A 22,124-nucleotide genomic window follows, 5' to 3' on the forward strand; every position below is an offset into this window, starting at 1 on the left:
ATACTGTTGATTTCAGTAGGTTCATGATACAATTGAATGGAACACATCATCGTAATTATTACCGCATTAACATATTCTTTAAAAGAGGAAATACCTATACTGGCACGAAAATCCTCGCCTCCAAATACCACTGCATCCAGATGAAGGCCAACATGTGGTCCTGTTCTCAGAGTCTCTTCACAAACAGCCTTTGCATGCAACACAAATAATAATACAAGCAGCAGCATTTCTAATTTTTTTGGTAATTTTTGTAATAAAAAAGATACTAATCTTTTACTATATTCCTTATCCTAAAACAATAATGAATAATAGCCACACACAAATTAAAAGAAGTATTCTGGATGCAAAAATGCAGTATAATTAAAATTAAAATGCAGAATATAATCCTTCCTTTCCCTATTGGTTTTTATGACAAAGGTTTCCGATGTGGCAACTACTTTTGGAGTTGTGTAATAACAGCAATAAAAAATAAAAATCATTACGTAGTGCATACAGTACAGGACTTTTTAAGAGATTCCAGAATATTTAGCACTGCAGAGAATCACAACTGAAGCATATTTGGTTTAATACATTACAGATGGAGATTGCAACCACTCACAATTTAATAGGCAGCATATGGTATGTTACTAACTAGTGTACCTTGGATATCTTCGAATTAATATAATTACAGCAGATATAAAAAGCAACAAGTAGAAAATATTAGAAAAGCAAATGATACCTTGGGGTTTTCTAAATGCATTAATCCCAATATTGTTGCAAGCTTTGAATAATAAAATATTTATTTGTTTAGAAATGTAATTCAGTAAACAGCAATACTGCAGGGCTGGCAAAGATATGTGAATAACCAGCGCTACAAAAAGTTCAGTGGTTTCTATTTATTATTATAAGCAATACTGTAAGTAAATATGTATCCAGTAATGAGCACCTGTAATGCTACTGTAATCTCTACAGATCCTAAGCATAGGGATATTTTTCAAGGCAGAATTTAATCGTTCTTTTTCTTTGTTTATTTGAGGAAAGGGATAATATTAATTAAAAGAGAGGGGGAAGTACATAAACTTTTTGCATTAAGGTATATAATTAGTCATTCTATAGCCTACAGTGGGAAAAAAACTCTGCAACCCTGAAACTGGGATTTATATTAACACGGTAGCCACAAGGGCCTCCCAGCAGCTCCTTCTTATAGCACCAAACTTTTACAAGAAATCTTGGCATGACTGTGGTGCACTCCAGTTTCAGTTTCATCAGCATTAATATCTTTCTTCCATAGAAACCCACAGGCTGGATGCCAAGAATAGGCTATCTGCATGCAGTTGATCACCGTCGAGATGGGGGAGGAGATAGAAAAGCAGATTTCTGGGGCCAAGGGAGAGAAAGAGATTGCACGCATGGCCATGTCATGTGGATTTGGATCCTGGAAATTCTCATGTATGTTTCTTACTCTTAGGACCAGTTGCACATGTACATTTTTTTTTAAATCTTGAAATTTTGAAAAAAAAAAAGACTCCAATATTCTTGGAATTCCATTTAAAAATGATTTTAAGATATTTAATACGATACCTAAAATTCAAAAGCAAATGACAAAAAATAAATCATGATAATTGCTAGAATATTTAGAAACAATCTTAACTGTTTGGGGCTGTTTTTGAGACTCAAGTATCTTTTATGCAGCGTATTAATAGTGACAAGTAATCGCAGTAGTACAGAAGAAAGCAGTTACGTGAGATGCATCTATGTCAGGTAAAGCTGAATATTTTGGGCTAATGAATGGATTTATATACAATATGAAATCAATATAGTTTTTAAAACATTGTAGTTCGCTTCTTCCCCATTCCCAGTTATGAAGGTGTTATTTATTTAATGGAACTTATAATCCAAAAGGCTAGGACTTTATCCAGGCACGCTAAATGAGACAGATCTTTCTTACCTTAAAATTGAGCAAGCCCATTGCGCTTTCCACAAAAGGAATGAAATTGATCGGCGTTCGGCCTTCTAAGTGGCACGCACATTTCTCTATCAACTAAGAACATTACAGAGTGGACACAGTATTAGGGCCTGGGCTTTTTTTAAACTCTATAAAAATGGTGCATCTTTGCACGAAAGTAAAGTACAAGTGAGCCGAGAAACCAGAGGCCAGACTGCTAAGCAAACTCTCTGCCCCTACGCTTTGAAAGGAATCTGTTCTTACAGGCCTATCTTGAAGAATGCTGGGATTACTGTATGTTTTCAAGAATTAAAGGTTTAGCTGCAAACATATTTGCCTAACACCTATCACCCCGCCTTCCTTAAATGCAAATCAGCAGGATCCTTAAAACAAGGAAGGATTGATATACCTGACATTCTGTTTCCTTTCATGTCTGACACTGACATGGCTGTCTATTTTCTCCAGCCTTCCAAAGTGGCACCCACATTATTCATCGCAGCACCGTAACCCTTTGTCCCGGAGGCCTTTTCTTCATAATTTTTAGCTTACCTAGGAAGGGCCTTAAAAAGGAAGTTTAATTCTTTGAAGACCAAAGCTTTCCAATTTTTTCCATGAGAGCAGTTCACAGCTAGCTCTGAGCTGCCGGTGGGGTACCCCTGATTCCCAAATCTATCATCTGGGAACATACAAAAGCTCTTGTACAGATTTCTTTTTTTTCCCTTTTTCCCCTTTCAAAAGAGAAGGTGGGGGAGAAACTACCTCAGTATATTGTAAATCTATTATGTCTGTCTAGATCTAGCAATGTGTGGGGAGATAAACATATCACAGGTATGCTAAGTAAATTTTAGTCAATAAAGACAGGAGGAAAAAAATCTTGCATCATTTTTATATTTAAGGAATATTTAACCATTAATGGATATCAAAGGGAAAGGGAATTTTAATCATCTCTCCATTCAGTCTCAGTTGGGTAAATCATATCTAAGAGATTTGCATAAATATAAACCATCAAAGACTTTTCATCTTCAAAGGGGGTTTCAAGTCCCTATAAGCTTTGTACTGTAATCATCACAGGTCACAACCCTGCAGGAATAAGGCTGCTATGGCAACATAAAAAACTAATGCTTAAGGCTTAGCATAATATTCTGACTAATATAAAGGAAACTCATTTTGAAACCTGGCAGCCTATTTACCAGAAACTGGATTAGAGGTGTTATTTCCCCTTTTAGCTCTTCTCCCCCCACCCAAATTTCACCCCTCCCCAAAAGAAAGGGAAATAGAACCACAGCATCTTGAAAAGGGTTCCAACCAATTTGCGGTAACTTTACATTAGGTCAAAATGAATCGCCTCTCTCTGCGTATTCTCCATCCTTCCCTCTTTTTCATGCACAATCACCGTGGTCACCACCGCCCCTGCTTGTCCAACCTTTTCACAAGCTAGTGAACCCCAGAATGTAAGGAATTAAGGGGAGAAAGTCTGCAGATGTTTGGCACTCAAGAAAAGGCATAGGAAGACCCAGAAAGCCCAACCCTCTACCTCTCTACTCAGAAGTAAGGGCCAATGGCCGGATTTCCAATTAAATGGACACAGAACTGCAGCCTGACACTGGACCCAACAGTGTACTAGTCCAACAAAGCTATTCACTAATCATTTTGCAGGCATGGATTGGTTAATACTCAAAATGTAAATGTTAAATTGGAGCTTCTTTGGAAGCTAAGCAGTCACCCCCCCCCCCCAAGAGCTACTTATATCTGTCTGCTGAAATCTTTATGTGTTGCATTTTGGAACCATCAGGGAAAGTTTGGATCAAATATTGTTCCCTTTTCCTACTTTAATTATTTTTCTGCCCCCCCTTTTTTTCTTTTAAGTGCTATTAGCACCAAATACAAAAGGCAACTAGTGGAGAAGTTTCAATTAATTTTTTTCAAAAGGAGACAATTAAATGTTTCCGGCTTGGTAAAGTGTTCATTTCAGTGAGAGGGGCTGGAAAAAAGGAAGGGGGGGGGACCAAACAAAGATTGGGGAGGGGATGAAGGAGCAGGCTTTAGCCAGTCTTTCAATTCCAGTGCACACCCGATAGTGTGTTGGGAAGAATGCACACTGTTCAGGATTTGTGGGGGGATTGTCCCACAACAAAAGAGCGAGAGTTAGGCTTGTTATAGTCCAATAAGCTATGCCAGTCAAACAAGTACCCATCTGAAGGACAAAGGGAGAGCAAGAGATTCTCACACAAAAGGGAACAAGTAAGCCCGTCTTTTAGTTGTGCATCAGTCTCCAGGTTTTAGGCTTCGCATAAATCAAAATGAAGGACAAAAATAAACAGCCAAAAGCTTTCCATTGCAATGGCCATGTTAAAAAGCAAAGCAATGGGAAGAGGAGCATGTCTAGGAAGGTGTTGGGGAAGGAAACACGGACTTTGCTTCCAGGAAAAATCGAGGCTGAGGAAAACTGGAGCCAGTCCTCTCACACTGAGGGAACATTTATTTAATCATTCTGAAACCTTGGCGGTAGTGAAAATATGAATATTCATAACCACCCCAAACTCCCAGATGTGTTAGTCTGCTGCAGCTCAATCAACAAAAGGCCTGTAGATCTTGCTGTCTTTTATATGAGTGTGTGTGTATAAAATTTTTATTAAAGATTTTTAAAAAGGAAGATAAAAACTAATACAAACCAATATAAGGTAAGAAAAAGAAATATAAAGAAAAAAAAAGAAATCAAAGATAAAGCTAAAAGTGCAAAAAAGTAAAAAAAGTAAAAAATAGAAGAGAAAGAAAAAAGATACAAAGAAGTAGCTTCCAAGTCTTCTTTACAGTACAGTTATAAATTTAGATCTTGCTGTCTGAAAGATCCATTGAATCTGATAAAATAAAGAATTGAATGATTCTTTGTATGTTTGAACATAGTGGACATTAACTTTTCTATACATTGGCAAAAGCATGTTTCCTTTCACTCATATTTAATTAATTTAAATGGACCTGATTATTGCCTAACACTTTCACAACTTGCTGATTGGGCAAGAATGATAAAGAATCCTATGGTCATTTAAAAAATAACAGATATAGATTAGGGTTAGATGAGGCTATGTGATTAAACTTTGGTGTTTATTTATCCCCTTCTTTTCCCTTTATGGATTTTATATTTAATATGTGCTCAAGTCTTCCTTCCCACCCCAAACTTGGAAAACAAAGTAGAATGAAGCTTAATTAATTAACTTCAGTAACATTTTCAAGAAATAACGTGGTAGAATGAAATGAAAATTCCTCTTCAACAGTCAGGACAATTATAGCATAATTAGGCCCATTTCAGCATTTTCTTATGCAAGTTGACAGACTAACCATTTGCATCTCAGGTTTTTATTGGCTGAAAAGTCAGTCATGAAAAACAAACACACCTGCCAGCAATTTAAAAGGAAGACATAGAGGGCTGGACAGGAAATAATATCTTTCCTAATTAAAAACACTAGTTAAAAGCTTCCTGTTTGTTCTTCTGGCTGCCCTTAGGGGTGACCTTTCCTTCTATCTCCGCCATAATTTTTTCATGTGTTGGTAAAATGCTTCCTCCGTTGACCAAGTCGTTCTAGCATGGAGAATAAGTTCTGTATTATGTATGTGACTATTAGCCTTCAGTATAATAAACAGGAACATCAACTCTTAATGGTTTTTGTTTAATTTTACTTTGTCCAAACTGCAGCGTAGTGTATCAATATTGTATTTCTAAAACCGCCTCTCTTTATACATGCATAACTCATCTGCAGTTACAAACTATTCTCCTTGTCCTGTAACTGTTGATCTTGGACATAGGGTTTCAAACATATCCATGTGATTCTGTGCTGCCTTGCTAAGAAAGTCCACTATGTTCAATGTCTCAGGACTGCAAAGGACAACCATCTGAACTCCAAATCTGCTATAGTTTTTGCTTAACAGAAGACAGGAAACTTTGGGGCCAAACCACTTTTTGATATTCTAATACAAAATGGGTACATTATAGATGAGCTGAACCAGTACTAACAATAAAGGTATTTCATATTTGCTTCATGATATCACTCCATTTCTTCCCTTCTGAAATTGGACACAGGTCCTTTATCTGAGATAATGGCAGATGTGTATTGACTCACCCATTTTATTTCTTCTACGCTGTCAACTTTGGGGAGCATCAGGCTAGTAGGAAGAACCTTGGATTTCAAAATGACCTTCATATCTTCTTCTGCAAGACCACTGGACACTGAATTGATCCTAACACACTTCTCCGTCTGACCAAAGTCAAATTTCTCAAGGGCTTCCACAGTTTTCATTCTAGCTTCTGCCTAAAGTTTTTTTGGGGGAAAAAGATAAAGAGAAACCAAATGCTTTGTTTTATTGAGAACTAACTTTTAAAAAATCAGATAATAATTAAATGAACAATGGAGAAATTCTCCTATGTTACAAATCATAATACAGTAAAATTGGGGTAGATCACATAGTTGCAGGGGTATCCCTGGGATGTGGCCAAAATAGTCAAGATGGTGAAACTCCACCTGTTTTTATGTGCTTTGTGTGTGCTATCTTGACCTTTTTGACCATATACTGTGGACAGCCCTGCACAGTTGCTACTCTTTTTAAATAAAAGCAATTAAGCTTAGCCACAAATTAATATGTTTAATCCACTATTCATGAGTCATAGCAGATGGCAGCACCTAGAACACCTTATCTTGAAAAAGCTGAACAGAGTTGGATCCGATTAGCACTTGGATGGGACAGTCCCACTGTAGCAGCCTAAGGCTATACACTAAGGTGGAAAATAACTCCCTCCCCCTCCCAAAAAATCCTAGAAGGCTAACCATTTCCATAGTGTGGTCATGAAAGTAATATAGATGTACAGTGACCAGAAGTCAGGCTCATCTTGAAAGAGACTTCCTTTTTTCTAAAGGGATCATGATAATTACTAATCGAATGAAAAATATGGTTGGATCCAGAATGGAAAAGCAGTTCTGCTAATACATGATTGATCTTCACTTCTCATTAGCCTTAGCTAAGCTGATGGGAAATATAACTTAAAGACAGGTGAAATCACTTGGTCCATCATCTAACATATAATCCCAATAACTGAACAGTGTCAATCATGAAAAGATTAATATTTACAATTAAGAGAACATTTCCCAAGTTATACCATGATATATATATATATATATATATAAGAAATATTATTATCTGTATACATTGTCATAAATGGTTCATTCATGGACTTTTCTGTTTATGTTAATGTTGTATGAAGAGAAGGAAGACTTACAAGAATTTGTCAAGAAGAGCACCCAATAATTGTTTCCAAAATGATTATACTTTGTGCAATAAACAGTTATATTCTAATAGTGAGGAGGCAGTACAAGTGCCATTATATATTAAATTCCTTTCAATATATCGATCATACATGTGAACAATATTTTCCTTCTGAGTAGTTATGTGTTTACTGGGAACCCCCCCCCCCACTTTCAGAAACATAGATGGACCAAAGAAATAGCTTCTGGAGTTCTTTTTTCCCGATCATTTCAATTTGAAACCGTACGTTCCTTCAACTTAGCAACAACCTGTAGCAAATTCTCATTGTTAAAATAAATACTTATCAACAACACTTTCATTTGTGAAGAGTTTTTAATAGTACTAATAAAACTTTAAAGGTTCTGATTATGTTTTAAAATGGGGGCTGGTGCTTGTCTGGAATGGGTAAGGAGGCTAATGATATGCCCCCATTTGACCCAAAATACTTATTGAAGAGACAGGCTCAATAAATGGACACGTGGTTCAATAGAGTTAGTATCTAGGGCAAAACAAACTAGAAATACAGCACAAAATATGAAGGTTTAAACAAGACAGAGTCAACCCAGCCTTGGAAATAGAGGCAGAAAAAGTTAAAAAATGCATTCTGCATTAACGAGTCTAAGGAAACAGTAGCTTACTGATCAGAAGAAGATTCCCAAGACTGGTTTAAAACTGCTATTATGATGCCCTGATTTATGAGAGCAATCATTAGAGTAAATTTAAATTTGGACAGAAGAAAGCAGTTGGCCCCTCATCAGTAAGTGTGAAAAAGGAAGAAGGTTAATGACTCTAAAAACAGTCATCAGATGAGACCCACCATCCCTTTATCTGGGTAACTTTAATATGTGTCAGGTGGGGAGATTTCTGGGCACTTTCCTAGTGAATTAGGAGCACTTTTTTGTGGTTTCCTGTGACTGGGAGAAGGCATTCTTTTTTAAAATCTTCGACTGGGGTCTCCTTTTAATAGTAGCCTCACTCTCCAAGCACAGTGGGATGTGGTACACAACGAATTCTCGGAATGTTATTATGAGATTTTTTTTTCCTTCTTGCACTGAAAATTTTATTGTATTTTAAGGAAGACTTAAACTTTTTGCTCTCAGGACCCCTTCCCACTTTTAAAAATTATGGAGGACTCAAAAAGAGCTTTTGTTTGCATGGGTTATATTTATCAATATTTACCATATTAATTAAAATTGATGCATTTGTAGAATATTTATTTATTGAATCATATAAAAATATCAATATTAAATCCATTAGATATTAACATAAAACATTTTTCATGAAAAAACTATTTTTTAACAAATAAAAAATAATGAGAAGAGTGACATTGTTTTAAATTTTTGCAAATATCTTCAATATCTGGCAAATAATTTTGATTTCGTGGACCCTTGAGAGGGTCTTGGGGGGCCCCCAGGGGTCCTCAGACCACACTTTAAGAAACACTGCAAAAGACAATTCTGCTCAGGCAAGCTAGCGCTAGATTTCAACAGCTTCAGGCAGATGCTATTCCATTTTGCAGTGCAAACACAATTGACCCACAAATTGCAGGGCTTAACAGACCTAGGTAAAAGATTTGCTCCAGGGACCTCTGCCAATATGGGATGATCTCATGCTCCCAGAGAAACAATGCACAGCATTCAGTGGGCTTCTCAATGCTCTGAAGCAGGGTTGTCCATTGGGGATGGGTCAAAAAAGTCAAGAGCGCAAGGGCTACTAAAAAAGGGGGAGCTGACGTGCACATCACAGCTGCCATTTTGTCTATTTACCCCCACCCTCCCACTCCCCACAAATGCCCCGGCTCTGAAAGGACTTTGGGGGACTGTAGAAAGGAGAAAAAGATGGAAAACAGCCTGGGTGAGTTGTTCTCCTTTTTGTACCTGTCTGTCTGTCTTTCTGTCTGCCTGCATCTTTAACCAAAGGCAGGTTTTAGGCTGGGAAGTATTTGACTACACAAGCAATTAAAGTTTGCTGAATTACCTATCTTCTATGTAGAAATAATTACTTTTACAGAGAAACGTCAGCTAGGCATGAACCCTGTCCACCCACCACAATCACAAGTGATAAAGCTTGGACACAGATTGACCACCTCACTGAAAACTTCTCCATCAGTCTGTTGCTGTTGGTAATCTTCAAATATGTCCCTTTTCTGTAACAGCTCAAAATAACCAACCAGCAATGAAATTACTGTTCTTCTCTGGATTTCACCGGAAAAATGTGTTACTGTGAGAGATTTTATGCTCTTGCCATCTGTTGGGTGCAGGATAGATATATTCCGTTGCATTCTAGCATTGTCCGTTTTAAAAGAAATATGATTCCTTAGCAACACCAAGTCACACTGTTGCTTTATTATATTTTATTATTAGGCTTCAATCAAAAATTGTGAAGGAATGCAAGTTTGGTACTTCTAGAAGCTCCAGTCATTCTCAGCATCCATTTATTTTATTTTTGTATTTTCAATCCCAATTTTTCATCATTAAAAGCAATAAGGACACTGAGTTTTAATATTCTTCTTAACTTCCCACGCATAATCAGTCTGTACAGGTCATTCAGTGGAACTTAAATGAAATGAGCTGGAGAAAACCCATGAAACTATATCCTTGTCTTCATTTAACAAATCATATAACTTCTTTTTAGCTCCAGCTAAAAAAGAAGGAGGAATAAAGAATTCCTACCATTCCTATCATTTCATTATTGGAATGTTTTGGAGCCTTAATTTGAAAATTGGCAACTTCTGTCTTCACATAGCAGCCTTTCAGTATTTGCCATCCCCCAGAGGCATCACATTCCACCTTCCATCATGCCCAAAATGTATGACAGATGTTGGCCGATGGTGGAAGATTTATGGTCCATCAAATACAGGTGGATACCAGCTTAGGAAAGGTTGCCTGAGACAATATAACTGCAGCCATCTATGGAATCAATAGCCTTAAATGTATGCAGAGAAGGCGACGATCTCCCAGCCTTCAAAACCCAGAAACCTCCTTATCCTTGTCTGTCTCTATACGCATGCATATATACACACACAGAAATACAGATTACTGTAACCTTCTCAACAAGAATCTGATTCTTTTTGTTTGGAGAAAAAATTACAATATACACTCAAAGGACAATCTGTACTCTGATTCAGACGCTTTTTGTAGCTGCATAAGACCCAAGAAAGAAGCTTCTTTTCCCATACTCCCAACTCATTTTCATTCAGTGCCATGCTCAAGTGTCTGAAGATTAGTCCCTCACCTTCTTCTAGCTCTGGACATGAATCCCATTCTAATTCATTTGTTAAGGGAAGAGAAAAAAATCCCTTAAAGTGAGAACAAAAAGGATTCTCTGTGTATTTGCTTAGATTTCACAAGATGATTAAAAACAACTTTGAGTCACTGAGGAAAACAACGTAGTATTAAGTTGGGCCTTGGCCCAATCCAACTGTATGTGCTTCTGAATTCCGGAGAACACTAGCGTCTCCTCTGAGTGTAGCCTGACTCCTCACAACTTCATGGATGCAGCTATCTGGCTAATTTTCTGGCAACAATCTTTTGCCTTCTTCTAGCCTCTTGTTTGGGTATTACCTAGAGGAATCCCATCCAAATATTTAATTATATTTAAACCTGCTTAGTTTCTAAACCCAGATAAGGCCAGCTGGGTGTTGCCATCTGTGGAGACCACTGTGCATTATATCAAAGCAGAGTTTTACTGGATCATTGTTTTCTCCTATCATACAAGCCAACATTTATGTTTATGTATTTGATTTCTGCCTTTCCTCCAAAAGCTCACGGTGGCTCACATGAGAATTTCTCTTCACTGTATCCCCACAGCAATAACCAGTGAAATAGGCAGGGCTGAGAGTGTGACTGGCCCAAAGTCACCAAATGAATTTTTTGTGGTAGAGTCTGGATGTGAACTTGGCATCCCACTAGAGCACATTAGTAAATGCTGAACTATTTACATCCATACAAAAGAACAATATAAATCAATGAACTGAAAATAATTTGGTTGACAATACTGTGTGATGCATTACATCAGAGCGTTTCTTCTCATCTCGTCCTCGTTCTCCAGTGTTAAGAGTTCAGTCTTTACAAGGTTTCTAAATTTTAGTTGTTTCTGCCTGTGCTAGGAGCTTCTTGGAAAGGTGGATCTCTATAAGTAAAAGATACTAAGTCCAAAGAAGCTGTCCTGGCTATTCATGTCTCCCCAAACCCCATAGCAGTAGAACAATTTTTATTCAGTTACCACAGGTGGCTTCTGTGAAAGACATTTCAGAGAGAAGCTGCATACCTTGGCTATTAACTCCACATTAAAGCCTAGTGAATAGATGTTTACTTATAAAAACCTATTTAAAAACCTATATTCCATGATAAGAGTCTATACTGACTATGCAATATAGCCCCAATCTTGGCAGCAAGAAAGCCCTTGCAGAGCTTTGCTTGCAAACTGAATGTCTGCTGAATTCTGGACTAGGTTGAGCTTAATACAGAAAGGAAGCAAGTCAACGCGTTCACTTGGAAATATATGCCACAAAAACCAGCTCAACTTATTTCTAGATCTAGATGTTTAGGAATGGGAGTAATTCCTGGAAAAACTCTAGAGAAATATTTAATGTTCTCTCTCATTCCCAACCACAAGGATTCCAAAGTGACAAAATGAGTACTGCACTGTCAGAAGCTCTGCCCTTTTTTACTTACACTGTGACATCACACTTGAGAGTGTAAAGGATGGAGTTTACATTGTAACATTGCAACTCATCTTTTGCTATTTGCTCGCCCCCCTGTGGATGCCTATGAATGCTCTTCAAATTTGCTCCAGAAGAACAGACTTTAGACCCGTCTGGGGGAACATCCTGTCAGAATATGAATTAGGCTGAAGTCATTATATAGCATGTGAAATACCAATATAAATAATAAATATAATATAAATTATATATAATATATTATTATACATGTAATACATATATACATATCTATAAAACCAATATAAATAACAAAGGCATTTTATTCAATTCTACTTTCCCATTCTTCGGTAGCAGCTTTACATCAAGCCTCTTCAAGAAGTGATAACTGCAGGATCCTGTGCATTCCATTGTAAGCGCCTGCCCTCTGGAGTGTGTGTGATGTCACAATGCAGGTGCCAAAGGGGCGGGACATATGCTTCAATGCTGCAATGCTCCTTCTGTCAGTCAGCCCCGTCCCCCTGCAGATATCTTGTCTTTAAGATATCTTTTGATAAACTAACTCTTCTAGGGATTGATTTATTTATATTTATATGTCACATTTTTATAGCTGCCCATCTCACACAAAGTGACTCTGGGTGGCGTACAATTAATTAATATTAGTATTCTTATTATTTCCCATTTACTTTACTGTTTATTCATTATGTTCTATCTCATCTTTTTTTCCTGAAGGCCAGTCTATCATCCCAGCATTGGTTAGGCCCAGTCTCATGTGTGTTAAGGTCATGAGACCATGCTACTGCAGTTTGGAATCCATGATATGCAATGAGTCATGCAAAATTTATCTACATTTGATTGAATTTATGTGTACAAACAAATCATTATCCCTCTTTCCCTCTGCAGCTTAGGTCAGGATATGGCACACATAACAATATATAATATGCATTTCAGTTTTAGTTCTGAATTAAACTACCCTTTTCCTCCTCCATGCCACAGGAATGTTTTTCTGCTTAGCACGTCTTCATTCTAAAGCTACTTCAATTCCTGTTAGTATAATTCATTCTAAAGCCAATTAAACTCCTACTACAGTAGTATAATTCAAACATATTTTAGAGTTTGAACTGTAACTTGTCTAAGCAATGAATAATTGTAGTGTGAACATTAGTGTCTAGATTCTATATTGATTGCACGCTCAGTAGATGTGCAGACAGATTAAAAAGTATGCTCTAAACTCTAATAAAAGCATGGTAACACATTGATGAATACAGTGTTTACATGTAATCTGTTTTAGGCATAATATGTTCCAAGACATTTTTAAAAATGCAAACTTATGCTAATAATCATATTAATACCTTCCTTTTAATATCTAACTCTGACCTGATGATCACTGTGATGTCTGTTACTCAGTGGGGGGAATGTAGCCATTTTGCCTACATATGTATCAAGCATCTCCACGATGAAGAGCGATTGAAATTAAAGAATAGAATATGCCTGCATTTGGTTCAACCGGCGTCCATTAATGCTAATAAGTGATCATCTGCACAAGTTACTAGCTCCGAAGTATCAAATCTGCTAAGAAAACAACATCCATCCGCTTTTACACTCCAGTGGACGAGGTGGGTCCTCGCAGTGGGACTGCATAGACTTTACCATCTGGAGAATAAATCGAGCGTGAAGTACAGTACCGCTGGGGACCACACTCAGCAGTCAGTTCATTCGTTCCAAACTTTGAAGGGGTGTTTCTCAACCTGGGCAACTTTAAGATGGGTGGACTTCAACTCCCAGAATCCCCCAGCCAGCCATGCTGGCTGGGGAATTCTGGGAGTTGAAGTCCACCCATCTTAAAGTTGCCCAGGTTGAGAAAAGCTGGATTAGTGTGATCTCAGTTCTGCAGTCCAACAGGATCAAGCAGACAGAATGCAAGCTGGGGAATAAAAGGACATCAAAGATGAAGCCCCCCAGGCTTGTTTATAAAGCTATCAAATATAAATACCCCCAAACAAATGCCTTCACTAATAGCCTGACGCCACAATGTCTGAATTAGCTTCCTAAAAAAGAACTCACACTAGTGTCAGTGTAGACATGTACCCCCCCCACCTTGAAATCAGAGGAGCAGGCACAGAACTGGAAAACGAAAGAAAAGCAGAACGCCCGTAAAGATGTCTTTATTGGCCGTTTCTTCTAGAGACGGAGAAAAGAGGAGACTCATTTTTCAGCCTTGAGGTCGATTTGCCAAACACACCAGGTTGCTAAGGACAAAACCACGTTGGTAAATATATTCTTTTTTATTGGACTGGCATTAATGGCGATAGCTGCTCTTTGTTAACTGCAGTACTGAAGGACTGACCATCCATAGTTGAGTGCAGGCAGAACCCCCCCAAGTCCCTTCTTCTTTCTATTGCCATGGGGGGGGGGGTGGATGAGAAGCCTGACCCACAAAATGGGGGTAAAGGGAGAGGGGGGAAAATCATTGTTCTATGACATGCGGCTTTTGCAGAGGTAAATGCCAGTAAAGTCAGAAAGCAATGGACAAATTAATGGTGCTAAATATAACAAAGAGGCATAGATCAGAATCTAGCTTTGTTCGGGTATGTGAGCTTGAATGGCTGTGCAAAGCAGCGCCCCAAGAAGATTGTTTAATTACAGTACCTTTCAGTGCATGAAATGTTAAAAAATCTGATCTGGTATACTGGCAAGCAGATTGTAGCTTCTGCCTGATAGTTAAGGGTAACTCCATATATTTCAGATGGCAGTAGAAAATTAATTACTGTAGTCGCAGCTAGAGTTAGCTGTTTTGTGACAGGACTGACATGATAAAACATGCAATTATGATTTAATGTTAGCCCCTGTAGTGGTTTGTTTATTCAGCCTGACACTGCTGAGGCTTTTGTCTCTTGTCTATACCGAGAGCCACCATACTCTAGATTTCAGCTTTTCTTTGTCAAAAGCAACCTACATATTTCTTAAGGAGGCCATTAGTCCTGCAGGATTACTTGGTGCCAAGAGCAGAACTTATTTCACAAGCTGATGCCCCTTCTCTAGAAATGCCAGGGCTAAACAGCCTGGTCATTTTCTTTCCTATTTTCCTGCTGAGAATGCGACTGGGACAAATAATCACATTACTGCTTTTTTAAAAAAAGCAAAAGGGATGGGTGGGTGGAGGGAAATAATGAGAACAATTTATCTACCATTTTTGTTCTGAAAAAAAAAAAAGCATCTTGAAACATAGTTTGTAATGGCTCTTTCCAGTTCTCCAAAGCTGAAAAACATATTAAGAAAGCAGTCAAATTGAATCTGGAGACCCTGCCCCAAATAAAATAAATGTATTTATTGCATGAATAACCCCACTTTTCCAGCAAAGAATAGAAAGGCAGGGTTATCCATTCCTTTTGTTAGATTCCTCCTCTTTTTTAACAAATAAAAAACATTTATTGACGTAGACCCTGCATTTCATTCAGAACTACATTTGCAACATTTGTAAACATGGAAGGATTAAAAAAATCGTCCATATTTTAATAAAATCTCCCATCTTATTTCTCTCATATTTAAATTTTAGTTCTCCATTTTTTTTTTTGGAAAAAAACTTTTTGGAAGATAACATTTTTTTTCTTTTTAAAATAACCCAACTGGGATTAAGTACTGAGAATAAAAACTGTATGTAATGTCACCCACAGGAGCATCTGAGGGGGTTAAAAAGTCAAGATGACCGTCACAACCATGTGTTTGAAGCCCCGCCCCCTTTTTACATGCATTGTGGCCGCCATCTTGATTTCTTTAATTCTCCCCCCTCCCCACTTCAGTACCTCTGCTTTACCAGAAATGGAAACATCAGAGGAAATAACATTAGGGTTTGTTTTCAGAGGCAATTCTGTATTCTCTGAAAGAGCATTTCGTCTCAAGTTTCTAATTTTGGAAACAGTTACAGTCACCGTCTTTGGACTTTCTAAAAAGAAGAAAAACTCTGGAGGTGGGACTGTTTTACCCAATGCCCTGTCTGTGGCTTAGGGGGACACAATATTTATTTATCTATCCTGCTCACCCGTCCCCAGCCAGCACACATTATTTATTTTAAGCCCTAAAAGGACAGATACAGCAGAAAAAGACATTAATAACCAGGGCTGAAGCATTGTTTGGCCCAGGCCAAGATGTATGCCCAAATAATGAGTGACAGCTAACATAAGACTTTTTCGTTTAATTTTGGTTGAATCTAGCAAGTTTGGTTAGTTTATGGTTTAATGTATTGTGTGAAACCAGAAAATGGGCTAATAAATAACCAGGTTAAATATATCACATAAATACCTCCAGCTAATATGTTTTTTTTTCTCCTGAAGATCTACCTCTGCAAATGGGAATAATTAACATGGCAAAGAAATGTCTGAAGGCCTCCTGAACCTCATTAACTACAGAATAAAGGCTGTCTATGGCATCCTGTTGGCATGTGCCTGTCTGGAGGCCCATAAGCAGGTCTGAAGCAGAATCAAAGGGCTTCCATATTGATGTTCCCATCAACTAGATACATTAGAACTCCCTACTTTTTGTTTCGCATCTCTCTCTCCATGAATCCAAGAAGGCAAACATATAAATTGGGCACCTAATACTATGGCAGTCCCAGGATCACTTTTGCAGAGAATTAACTAGCTCTATCAAAGAATAAAACAAACAGACCCCATACATTCTTTTTACTACTACCAGGCTAAGATACTTGGAAGAACAGGAAAGAAAGAAGGGGGAGGAGAGAAAAAGGAAGCCAAGATTCTCCTAATTCTCCATTTTTAAGCAGAATTCTGTTTTAGGGAGGAGGGAATTCCTTCAAATTCTCCACTCCTACAAGCAACTTTGCTTTCTTCCCCTTTCTCTCCATCCCCACCTATTGATTTGAAAAGGCCACAATGTTCCTACCACCATAAGGCCCCGAACATACGTGGGGATATGCACATGGGTGATCCACCACCACTAGTCCAGTCTCTGGACTCTGGAGCATGCCCCTCCTCTTTCTGCATCTCTGGGGGGATTCTTACAATACCCATCCACGCCCCAATTTTTTTACAATGCATTGATCAAGCTGATTTGCTTTGTTAAGGTGACTCATCTTGTATTGCTGCCAGTGGTACTGATGGTAGGGTTGGGAGCATTTGTGGTGTTTCCAGGTGGCTGCAGAACTACAGGGACCAGGTTCTGGACCACAGGGCTCTTCTGAAGAGTTTGATCTTGGTTCTTCCCTCCCATTATCTTCTGCTTGGCCACTGCCCTGAGGCAGATGAGCTCTAGTCACTCTGATTAGCTCTGCTGGAGCTCAGCTCCAGAGCTTGCAAGGAGAGAGGTCCATTCACAGCCTTGGTGTAGTGGCCAAGGACAGCAATTGCAGCATGCCCAGCCCAGCTGGCGAGCGCTTTCTCTGCAAATTGTCCCCCAAGCTTCTCCTGATCCTGCTATCTCAGTGCCATAGCCACCACATCAGCCAGCTTGGATTGAGGCACCAATCCAACAAACTGGAACAGTTGGCAGGTTAGTGTGGCATGCAAAATCATAGACATTTTAAGTTATGTGGAAAAAAAATCCAGCTGGGCAGAGCTTTCAGCACTGAAATGGAGGCATCTCTAGGAAAAAGATGGACATATGGTAACCCTAGTAAGTACTTGCTCTCTCTCGACAGCATACAAGCTTATCTGAAAGCATACAAATACTGTGTTATATTTGGCATCTCCTACAGCCATTTGGATTCTCCTACAGAGATGTCTTTCACTTTCTGCCTGTAGTGTATGCTTTTCTGTATATTTAGCTAATTTTGCATGCAAGCAAATCATTGCCATAAGCAAAAAACCACAAAACAATTTGAATACTTCAAAAAGATGAATTTCTTATCTGGTGATTTCTTGATTGCCTCTTCAATGGCCTTAAAAGGTGTTGATATCAATTTCTGTAATATTTCAGTGCACTTAGGAACATAAGTCTCCATCTGTCTCCAGTCTGAAATAGTTGCCAAAAAAGGCAAGTAGCCCAGAAACTCCATCGTGGAGTTGTAATTGTAGTTCAACTTGTACATCAGTGAGATTAAAGGGATTCTCAGATGCTTAGAGATGCTCTCAGTTTTAGCTTACAAAACCCAGGCTGAGACTTACAGAAACCCCAGTTCATACTGAAAAAGCTATTCCTGTAGTCTGCAAATGGCGGTGTTTCTGGGTTTGAATGCTTCTTCATCTAAAGAAAAATATTACTTTCCACAAAGTAAACTAATACAAGAAAAGGTAAAAGTTTGCCCCATGTGGAAATAGTTATTAATATTTGATCCTTCACCTTCAATTAGAAGTAATACAATCTTAAAAGCGTTTTCCATGAACTCAGATCAACAACAGATCACGTGGATCTGTTAGAGAATATGGTCCAGAACATAAGCAGACAGCTGAAAGAATACTGAGCAATTAAGTAGCAGAATGCCCCGTTAAAAGTATACATTTCCATAGTATAATTGAATGCTGAGTACGGGCTTAACCAGCTATCAATAAATGCTAATTCATATATTTGGAGTAAAAGAAAGTTTTATTAAGAAATCATGGGGATAGAAAAGCCTCTTACTTAAACTACGTCTTGAAGAGAGGACGCACAAGGGAGAGATTGAGAGAGACAGAGGGCGCAGCCCCACTTTCGGCTTGGCCCGTCACCAGTCCCTGAGTGCAGGAATGGATGACATCATCTTCCTCCCACTCCCAGCCCATTGCAAATGTTCCTAGTGCTGGGTTTTCCAGCTTTGGCTCAAACTTGCTCTTTTTATGACCTGAGTCGTCTTAAGCCCTTCAGAACGGAGGGTCCTCCACACAGTTCCATTCCAGCAGCAGCCCCAGTCCTGACCGGCCGCAGCGCCTGGGACGCTCCCTCCCCTCCAGCAGCCATTTCAGCCTGGACTGCTGTGTTCTCGGCTGGTCAGCAGTTGCTGGTGCTTTTGTCATCCCGCAGCTGAGGGAATCCACCCCTTGCCTACAGCGGTGCAAACCTTTCCTTCCCCTTTATTTGTTTTAATGTATTTAAGTTGCCAGGTGGGAACACTGCTCCTTTGCTTCCGCAAAAATTAATTCTCAGTTCTTCCTGGCTACAAATTTTCCACAGACCTACAGAAGAATGTGAAAACAAAACAAAACAACATAATCCAAACCCCAACTTTACTGCAACTTTGGAAAGAGAAATGTGTGGCCCCCATTTAGTCAATGGATTGAAGACCTGATTACACTTGCCAATATGAGTGGATTGCCTATAGATGTAGACTTTGTACGGACAAGTATAATGAAATATGGGACTCTTTTATACAAAATACACTGGGTTAAAAACAACAATAACAGGATAGTCATATAATTCTATTAGAAATATATATGTACTTGAATAATATTTGTATTAGATAAGCATATATAGAATTGCAATTGTCTACTATTATGATGATATATTTACTTTTTTGTTGTTATATTCACTTTTCTGTTAAAGAACTTTTATGGTTTTTTTTCCTTTTTTTGTAATTAATAAAAAATTAATTAAAAAACAAACAAACAAACCCCAGCTTATCCCCTATTGCTCTGACCATTGTAAAATTGGGGTTATCATAATACCATAAGGGAAATAAAATAAAAACAGCAAAGGGAAGGAAACCACGTGAGAAGGGGATGGGTGAGTTTAGGCATCCGTGTACGTAAACATCTGCACAGACGGGAAGGGCAAGAAGCAGGAGAACAACTAATCAGGTCTTGCCGTGGCCATCGTCCAGACTGCCGGCCCATGGCCAACCCACTGCAACCCAGACTGGGATTTCTGAAGGTGCAGCATGAAAGACAAGCAGCTTAGCTGCAGTGTGGAATTGCTGTGTGTGTGTGTGAGAGGGAGGCAGAGACAAAGTTCCCCTGTCCTTCGTGTTTAACTAACAGGTGAGAAACAGACACAGAGACCGGGTGTGAAGACCTTCCCCTTCTCTTGCCCTCGGGGTCAAACAGGTTCATCAGTGCAGAGAGGCAACCCAAGCTGTAACATTTGTCTATGTGCAAAGCCTCTGCATGAAAAACCACAGGGCAGCCCTAAACGTGATTGCCATCTTTAGAGATGCTGTTGAAGTTTGAAACATATTTAACTTAGTTTCATTGGGTTGTTTAGCAAAAGCACGTAGTCCAGGTGTAACCCCTGAGTATTGCTCAAACTGAGTTTATTTTTTAAATTAGTCTTTCTAGTCTTAGAATGCAATATTTAATTTGCACAGTTTGCAATCAGAAAAAAAAATATAGCAATTGTGACTTCTATTCACAAGGCCTCTTCACACCATTAATTATGTCCTTTTTCAAACAAAATTAATCTGTCTCGGCAATGTTTTGTAGTCATTGCAACATGGAAGGAAAGTCTTCCAATATGTTGTATAATAATTGCCACTACTAAAAGAATATCCTTAAGAAAGGAACTTAATTTTTTTGTACTAGTAAGAGGAGAGATTCCAGAGCATTTGACACATAATTTCCTGATCGATTTCTAATAATTCAAAGCAAAATTGGATTCCAATTAAATATTAATGAATAGCATTTAGTAGCCTGTACTTCCAACAATTAAAAAAAAAATTATTCTCTAAACTTTAACTAGTGGTGATGAAAGAATAGTAATCATACAGTAATTTCACACAGTACTTGTCCCAAAGTTGCATAAGTATCACACAGATTGATTCACTGTTTTATCACCATCCTTGAATCTTTCTTCCAGTATTTTGCTTGTGAGTTACCCAGGGTTATGCTGTGGAAGATGGGCAGCTATACAAACCAAACCAGGCCAGGCCAGGCCAGGCCAGGCCAGGCCAGGCCAGGCCAGGCCATCGATCAATCAATCAATCAATCAATCAATCAATCAAATCAATCAAATTTTCTAGAACACCCTTGTAAGCTCTCGAGATACATCCCACACAATTTAGGCTATGGTTCTGACCCTCTTACATGGAAGAGACATTATGAAACTGCACTGCAAGTTTCCAGTGGAGCCTTATCAGGTAAAGTTTGAAACTGAGCAAACTTTTCATCTATGTGTATTAATGCTTTTCATTTTCCAACTTTGTTATTCTCCAAAGCATCACAGTCTCATAAAATTCTGATTTTAACTTCTAAAATCCTGAATGGCCTCCTACTGTGTTATCCAACTTATCAGCTTCTCTCATGTACTCCTGCTTGAACTTCTAGCTCCCTTTCAAAGTCTTTGATCCATCTATTTCCCACCCAACAGATTGAGGTGGGTGGTTGTTATTAAAAGGGCCTTCTAGTGGTGGGACTCCAATTATTATTATAATATTTTTATTCACCTAATAACAAGAGTTCTTTGGGCAAATTGCCTAAAAAACTGGGAATATCTTGGATAGGTTCCCAGTAAAAGTTTGCCTGATGCTTTCTTCATCTTTTTTTTAAACACTAGTTGAAAGTCTTCATTCATCAGGTGTGTATGTGGTGATATGTGTTCTTTTTTCTCTTGCTGGAAAATTTTTCATGCTACATTTTAATATTTTAATTTTTGGACTTCCTGGATGATAAGGGTCTGATTATTGTGATGGCTAAATATGTTTGTTTCAATATGTCTTAGTGCTAGTTGGTGGAAATCATGCCTAGAAGGATGTCAATCATTCATGTCCTAGTTGTCGGCTTATTGAGGCATCTGGCTGGCTACTATGGAACAGAGAGATGGACTGGATGTGCCTTTGGTATGATCCTGGCTGCCCAGCTCTTCTTATTTTCTTACGTTTTGTATGCATGTACATATTTTCTGTGAGCTTTCTCCAGAACTTAGATGCACATGTAGTCTACATAAATTCAGTAAATAAAACAACTGAACAGATAATGGTCCAGTAATTCAGAGATATTGGCTTTGTTGTTATAACAGTTTAGAACACTTAATTACTGCACTGCTTGCAGTATATCCTTCAGCTGGGTTTGGCACTCTTTTTCCATCTCCCCTGAAATGGTGGGAGTCTATATTTATCTCCAATGCTGTTTGTCTTCTCATTTTTCAGAAAGGACTAAAGATAAGTTCATGTATTTAATGATGTAAAACTTTTAAGAACATAATTGCCTTGCAAATGGAAGTTTTCTTGCTGATATCATAAGGTTAGCCTACATGCACACAGCCATCAAACTTTTCCTTTAAATTTGCATTACTGATATTATTACTTTTTTTCCAGATCATCTTACGGAAAAAAAATTACTTAGCCCTAAACATGTAACCTTTGTCTTCTTCATGACCGCCATCCCTTTT

General features: G+C 38.3%; 1 protein-coding gene across 1 annotated transcript in view; it reads right to left on the reverse strand.

Moving 5' to 3' along the window:
- CLYBL (citramalyl-CoA lyase) overlaps positions 1-22,124 on the reverse strand; it is a 201,343-nt gene that overhangs the window by 23,276 nt on the left and 155,943 nt on the right. Inside the window, exons 3-5 of the mRNA XM_088136494.1 lie at positions 6,040-6,228; positions 1,928-2,020; positions 95-188 (exon numbers count right to left, since the gene is read on the reverse strand). Coding sequence (XP_087992620.1) covers positions 95-188; positions 1,928-2,020; positions 6,040-6,228 — 376 coding nt within the window. The remainder of the gene's footprint in view (positions 1-94; positions 189-1,927; positions 2,021-6,039; positions 6,229-22,124) is intronic.

This window comes from Python bivittatus, unplaced genomic scaffold (assembly GCF_059951505.1).
Source record: "Python bivittatus isolate LINGU-HERP-01145 unplaced genomic scaffold, Pbiv_v1 ctg000060_np1212, whole genome shotgun sequence".
NCBI classification, from domain to species: Eukaryota; Metazoa; Chordata; class Lepidosauria; order Squamata; family Pythonidae; genus Python; species Python bivittatus.